Source organism: Hyposmocoma kahamanoa, unplaced genomic scaffold, assembly GCF_003589595.1.
Source record: "Hyposmocoma kahamanoa isolate Upper Pololo Valley unplaced genomic scaffold, ASM358959v1 63, whole genome shotgun sequence".
NCBI lineage: Eukaryota > Metazoa > Arthropoda > Insecta > Lepidoptera > Cosmopterigidae > Hyposmocoma > Hyposmocoma kahamanoa.
In genome coordinates this window covers 21,774,300-21,781,098 of record NW_020653851.1, presented here as the reverse complement: position 1 = coordinate 21,781,098, position 6,799 = coordinate 21,774,300, and the positions used below count along the sequence as shown (strand labels likewise).

The 6,799-nt window shown below is 36.2% G+C and overlaps 2 protein-coding genes across 2 annotated transcripts in view; both read left to right on the top strand.

The window, feature by feature from the left end:
• The window catches only part of LOC113230385 (14 kDa phosphohistidine phosphatase-like), an 8,609-nt gene extending 5,662 nt beyond the window's left edge, over positions 1 to 2,947 (top strand). Inside the window, exons 3-4 of the mRNA XM_026464293.1 lie at positions 1,666 to 1,852; positions 2,814 to 2,947. Of these exons, the coding sequence (XP_026320078.1) occupies positions 1,666 to 1,852; positions 2,814 to 2,896 (270 nt within the window). The 3' untranslated portion in view covers positions 2,897 to 2,947. The remainder of the gene's footprint in view (positions 1 to 1,665; positions 1,853 to 2,813) is intronic.
• A 541-nt stretch (positions 2,948 to 3,488) lies between these two features.
• LOC113230384 (14 kDa phosphohistidine phosphatase-like) lies at positions 3,489 to 5,310 on the top strand. Its single transcript, XM_026464292.1, has 3 exons — positions 3,489 to 3,640; positions 3,761 to 3,966; positions 5,017 to 5,310. The coding sequence occupies exons 1-3, from the start codon at positions 3,559 to 3,561 to the stop codon at positions 5,209 to 5,211; spliced, it is 483 nt and encodes a 160-aa protein (XP_026320077.1). The 5' UTR covers positions 3,489 to 3,558; the 3' UTR covers positions 5,212 to 5,310.
• Positions 5,311 to 6,799: the final 1,489 nt, after the last annotated feature.

The following is a 6,799-nucleotide window of genomic DNA, read 5'->3' as shown; positions in this document are numbered from 1 at the left end:
GATGCTCATTACGAATATGGCACTCATTTCTAAATCCAAGATGGCGGACACGAGTTTTCAAATAAATGCAATATGGGTATCATTTTCGAGGTACTTGGGGGTGCTCATTACGAATATGGCACTCATTTGTAAATCCAAGATGGCGGGCACGATTTTTTCAAAAAAATGCTATGTGGGTATCATTTTCGAGGTATTTGGGGATGCTCAATGTGAATATGGCACTATTTGTAAATCCAAGATGGCGGGCACGATTTTTCAAATAATGGCAAGTTGGGTATCGTTTTCGGGGTATTTGGGGGTGCTCATTACGAATATTGCTTTTGTTTGAACTGTCGTGTTTGCCATCTTGGATTTAGAAATGAGTCCCATATTTGTATTGAACATTCCCAAACATCTCGAAAACGATACCCAACTTGCCATTATTCGAAAAATCGCGCCCGCCATCTTGGATTTAGAAATAAGTGCCATATTCGAAACCTTAAACCGAAAATGCCATAAGCAAACATTAAAGAAAATAACTGTTAAAATAGATTAAAAAATCGCTTAAGAATGCTCCCCTTTTAAGAAAATAAAATATTTTAATATAAAATATTTCGCTTGAGTTACGAAAAGAAAGACATATAATAAGCTATCAAAGTTGTACTGGTGGTGCCAACACTATAGTAGAAACAAATATATACTGTAAATTTGTTGCAATATGTGCTCCAATTCAAATAAAATTAATATAAATAATTATTCAATAAAGCATGAACGCAGAGCCGTTAAAAGTATTATAAAATAATTAAGTGTCCCAATCACTTACAGGAGTTAACGAAAACATTTAATGTTTATTCATGTAAATATTAGTTCAAAATGCGCAAATAAATCGAAATTACAGGCACCACTAAAATTTACGTAATATAATTATTTTGATACAGAATAGCAAAATGGGGAGAAAAAAAATTCGTTACTTTGCAACACTTTCGTATCTTGTTGCCGCGAAATTATTTTTCTGTTTTAGTGAATATTTACATAAAAATATGAGTTGAAACGCATTACTTACTTGTGGAATGCGATGTTAGTGTCTATTTTGTTTGTCTGTTGTATTTTTACACCCATTTACCGCACATTTCGTCATTTTTAGCAAAAAATTTTGGAGCTGTTCGCGGTGCAATATGACCTTGAGCACTAACAGCCCGCGCGCTCCTGGGACGCGTTTGGCACCCTCTAACTTGCCTCACTTAGCGTGTGCGGGCTAGGTTTCTATGCGTTATTATTCTAAGCCGCCACTATACAAAAATTTCTCTTTTTAAAATTTAAATTTATTTTCAGAATCATTGGTTCATTTCCCGATACCTTAACTTTTTCGTTTAGTGGCTGTATTGGTTTCACGATGTTATAAAATCCAAAAAAAAATGTGGTGAGATCCACTTTTACTCTTATTAGGATACTTCTCAACCAAACGCATTTAAATTTATTTCCACTAGTTCCATGTATAGGTAGAAATGTTGAGTTGCAGTAGTTCCACGGGTAACTAAGTACAAACTAGTAACTATTGGGTATAAATGAAAATTTTTCCACGTATTCCTAGTCGATGGAATGTATATTAAGTCTTCGTAGAGCAGGATTAAAGATACCTATGATTGTATAGACGATTTCTTCTATGAAATACTATATTTTTTTCAGATTAAAACAAATTTACTTCCCTTACACTGTGAACCGATGGGAGGAGGCAAAATAACTTTTGATCCAGTGGCCAAGAAAATTCATGTTTTCGGAACCTCTGCAGGATTCAATCAAGCGTCTCATATTAACACAGCTAGAATGCTTAAATTAGAATACCCCACCTACGGAGTCACTGCCGAAAAGACGGGTAACATAACGATTTTTAAGTACAGGGGTCGGCAACATGCGGCTCGCGAGCCGCTCGGCTTCGGCTCTTTCGATGTGAAGTTGGGGCTCTTTAGTTTAGCATTAACCACCCTAAACTCGAAAACGACAAATGGTTGCAAAAATTCAACGTTATGGTGGATATCACAATGAAATTAAATAAGCTGAATCTAAAATTGCAAGGAAAGGGAATCCCAGCCTATATACTATGCTAGAAGAAATGGTTTGTTTCGAAAAAAAAAATTACTTAATTATTTTTGCAGAAGACATTGAGAGCGGTAAACTACTTCATTTTGAAAATCGAAAGCAATATCGCAATGAAACCAATGCAACAACTATTGACACGAATTACTTCAACACAGATCAAAATCAAAGATACTTTAAATCAAATTCAAGTATGCCTTTATATAAGCAAATACTATAATATTGGCAAGAAAAATTTTAGTGCCTCTTTAAAAACTATGAAATTTTGTAAATTGTAATTTTTTGCTCTTCCAACTCAAAAGGTTGCCGACCCCTGATCTAGTATTAAACAGTTCAGCAACGGATTGCGATTCTCTTTACAGAAATGCATGACTTCAGTATGCTGATTTCATAGGTTTTACGATTATAACATATTAAAATTGAAATATTTTACGGATTTAAATAGCGTGTATTTGTTTTTCCAGACAATTAATTGCAGGTTGTAGCGTTTACAGGTCCTGGGGTCACGGCGAAACTTTAGTCACCGAGTCAGCCGTGACTATAGGACCAGTAAAACGTGATTTAGATCAGAAAAATAGTTTCATTTTCAGTATACTGTTTTAATAATATTGCGTTACCAATATAATGCGAATCGAAGTATCTAAACAGTTGCAAAAATTTCGTACTTCAGAAAATACCAGTCAAATATTAAGTATTTCAGTTAAGTGTAACGGAAAAATACTTGATAAGATTATTTTAAGGTTGCCTTGTTCCTGACACAATTCCAAGTGGCTGCGGTGCAGATAGAGATTTGGGTATGCCATGGCGGGCAACCTTCAAGTAGGTGTGAGCACATCATCGCTGAGACGACTGAGAATATGAACGAACCCGTACAGTAAGGAATTATTAAAATTTACCATAATAAATTCAAATTAGATTTGAAGAGGTAGATACACACACACGTCAACCGCACAAGTGTGTTTATGCTATACATTTAATTTTTTTTATGTATTAAGGCTTTGGCAAAGCCATCAGCCTAAACATGAAGTTTAATTATGTTTCTGTAAATATGGCCGCCAAAAAGAGGATAGGCAATTTGAAGCGGCGCGGCGTGTTTGGATTGACTCGGGATTCATTAAAACGGGCCGATGCGGGCATTTTAGTTCGAGATTCGTATAATTTCGCGTTTTTCACTATCCTATTCCACTTTGAACTAGATTTCACAAAATAATTGAAAGTCATTATTTTGTCATTATAAACGACACTTTTCCCTCCAAAAGGTCCAGAGCGAATCCCTATACATTTAATCGAATAACGCCTCGGTTTGCATAAAAATATTTCTGAACCTATGTAAAAAATACGTTCCAATTTACACATCAAAGCTGATTTAACCAATGTGACATTGACATGACAATTTCTTGACTGGTTTCACTGCCTGACGACCTTTTGTTTTAATAATAGAAATGTTAATGTTATTGTTGTAAGCAAAGAAAAGAAGTCAAACGAATGGTTATTTGTAAACTTTTGCGAACATTTTCACCTTTTGCGACTGTAATTTTACGCAAAGAACACAAAATTATCTTTTCTGGTAAATATCAATCGAGTTCTGTACTAAAAATAACATAACCTCTTTCCAATATTCCGGTAAGAAATATGTTGCATTTATTTGAACTATTGCCAGTGTATATTTTCATTGGCTTGTTTTTAGCACCGTTTTTGCCAAAGAGGCTTTGTGTAATGGATTCAAGGAGCCCTGAGCTAAATTCCGTGCCAAAAGTAGACATCGATCCTGAAGGAGTTTTTAAGTACATTCTTTTGAATGTACATACAGCTGATGCCGAAGCTGAGGGTGCGTCCGTTACCATCTTGAGGGGTTACAAAAGATGCAACTACCATTCGGATATTTATGATGAGGTATGGAATTTTACTTATAACTTTTAATTTTACTTATTACGTGTAAAAGCTATTTTAGCCATACCAACCTATTTTTTTAATTACGTAACCTGAATACAAAATCCTTCAGTCGGAAACATTTTAATGCAAGAGGCTTAAGAGGTTATGTATATTAATAGAATCTTACTTTTTATTTTTCTACAGTACCTAAAATGAATTTAATAGTGGAATGAAAAATCAATATTGGATAACAAGTCCTGGGGTAATAACTCTCGATCTCCGTCCAACATCCGTCCGAAACGATGACTGCCAAATAAGCAATACTTGACAAATGAAAAGACGTGTGATCCGAATGAAGCTTCATACTGGATACTTGTCTTTTAATTTTGCCGAATAATACTTATTAGACAGTAATTGTTTCGGACGGATGTGAGACGGCAACCGAGAGTAGTCACCCTGAAAGCAGTGGGGAACACTGACTTGGTTTCGGACATGTCTACCACGGTCATTATGTTTCCAAAGAAGAGACAGTAGTACCTGAAACGTCTGTAAACAAAATTTCCATTAACATGAATTTCTTTATTTTACTTGTCACTACAATTAATTAAAGCATACTGCCAAAATGGTAATTTATGGCAAGGGTGTTAAAAAACCTACCCAAATCATTGTTTACCAACATATACTGTCAGAACCACTGAGTTGGGAATATCAAGACGATAGTTACCTACAATACACAGAGCTATCCTTATATCGTCCTATTACAAGTAACCAATAGTGTATATGATTTGACCTGGCGCCTCTAACAGAGTCCTGGCTTTGAAACCAGACTCGCACCTTTTGAGTTTCTCGTAATTCATGTGCAAAATTTAATTTGAAATTTACCTTGAGCATTTCAGTGAACGAAAATATTGTGATGACAGCTGCATGTCAAACAAGTTTCACAACCACAGAAAACGTGTGAAATCTGCATGAATGGTTTGACGATGATGAATAATGTATAATTTATAAAACATTTTTATATAAATTCAAATGCAACATAGTATGATTGTACCATATCTATATGATTACCAGGTCCAGGAAAAACTAAAGCCGTTGGACTGTGAACCGCTTGGTGGTGGTAGAATATCCCATGAACCTAAGGAAAAGAAAATTCACATCTATGGTTATTCACAAGGCTATGGCAAAGCTGATCATGAAGTTGCAGCCAAACTGATCAAAGATGCATACCCTGGATACAAAATCACTATCAGTGATGAAGGGTACTAACTGTGGCTTATTCTTTACTGCTTTTTTAAGTGCTTATAAAATAAGTTAGCTATCTTTTTTAAAACATATTCATATTTATTACAGTAAAATAAAATGTCACTGTGTTATAATTTTTTTTTCATAACATACCCTATGTTGTTAAATCAAAAACAAAAATTTTAGCATGCAGTAAACTTTTTCTGGACAAAAAAAATCACATGAGTCACCAGGGCATCATAGCAGGGGTTTCAATGACAGTCAAGAGCACGTCGAGTTTAAGATTTAAATCCAACTCTATTGCCGCATTCTCACATTCATGCGAGTGGCGATGCGATACATGAATACGCATTAGAGTTGAGTTACTCATACATGGGGCAACTCGTTTGTACCACTCGTTGGTTAGTTTGTCACAACACCTCATGTCAAAAATGTCCCACCAAATACCTCACCTCATGTCATAGCCTCATTTCACAAGCCTCACTCATGTCACACTGCTTCGAATTCAACAAAATGCAACAATGATTGATCCTGCACTGCCCGCTTTTCAGCTGGTTTTACATCATATGATCATACTATCATAGTACTAAATAAAATTAGCATTTATTTATACTATGTCATAACCAAACACTTAAGTTATCCAATTAATTGATGCCATCAAGTTATGAAAATGTGCTTAATATTCCCTGTCCGTTGAGTCATTGCAGTAGGTGCAAGCATTCTTACCACTACCTCACCTCATTCGAAGTAGGACATTGTACCGCCTCATTTTTTCAAATGAGGTACTCCCTCAAACTCATTTTAATTTCAAGTTACGCATAAACGATCAGTTCGTTTTTCGTGTCACGTGAAGTTAGGCACGAGCTATAAACTGGCAACATTGGGAATAAGTGTACTTCGCGTCTCGCCACTCGTGCCTAAGTTCGCGCGACGTGTGGCGACGCGAAGTTAATGCCGCGTTCTCACATTCGTGCGATAGGCGATGCGAATAGCGATGCGATGCACGACACGCACGTGTAACACCGCGTTTACACTAAAAACAATGTGGCTGGCTGAAACATGAATGAAAGAGACGCATTTCTACTTTGAAGCCTCTCACTCGGTTCGTTTATTAACCTAGTGAGCGGTCCAGTTTAATATACAAGTCCGTGATAATTACCCCGTTTGAGTGTTATCCGAGAATTTACAATAACCTTTTTTTTGTATACATTTTAATGAAAATGCATTGTATAAATATTTACGAAAATGGTATGGATACATGCCATGAAATACCAAGAGTTTATATTTACCATTGATTGTAGATTGTATACTTTTTTCTCAAAAAAAGTACACTTTTAAAAAAAACTCGTGTCCTTTGACTCGTGCTCGAAACACCGCTCACGACGCGATCGCACGAGTGGCGATGCGAGGCGCGACGCGAATAGCGAAGTGACCGTTTACACATCGCTATTCGCATCGCCTATCGCACGAATGTGTGAACGCGTTTCAACCACTCGACACAAATGTTTCGTCGATTGTTTGGACAAAACATTCGTCGAAACAATCGACGATAGTGTAAACGCGGTGCTACACTTATTCGCAGTGTTACCACTGCAGCCAGTTTTTAGCTATA

What these genes read in the sequence shown, in the direction of transcription:
- LOC113230384 (XM_026464292.1), top strand. Translation starts at nt 3,559, where the DNA reads ATGGTTATTTGTAAACTTTTGCGAACATTTTCACCTTTTGCGACTGTA. An exon ending in ACACAAAATTATCTTTTCTG is followed by an intron (nt 3,641 to 3,760) that starts GTAAATATCAAT and finishes GCTTGTTTTTAG; the next exon opens with CACCGTTTTTGCCAAAGAGG. An exon ending in ATTCGGATATTTATGATGAG is followed by an intron (nt 3,967 to 5,016) that starts GTATGGAATTTT and finishes TATGATTACCAG; the next exon opens with GTCCAGGAAAAACTAAAGCC.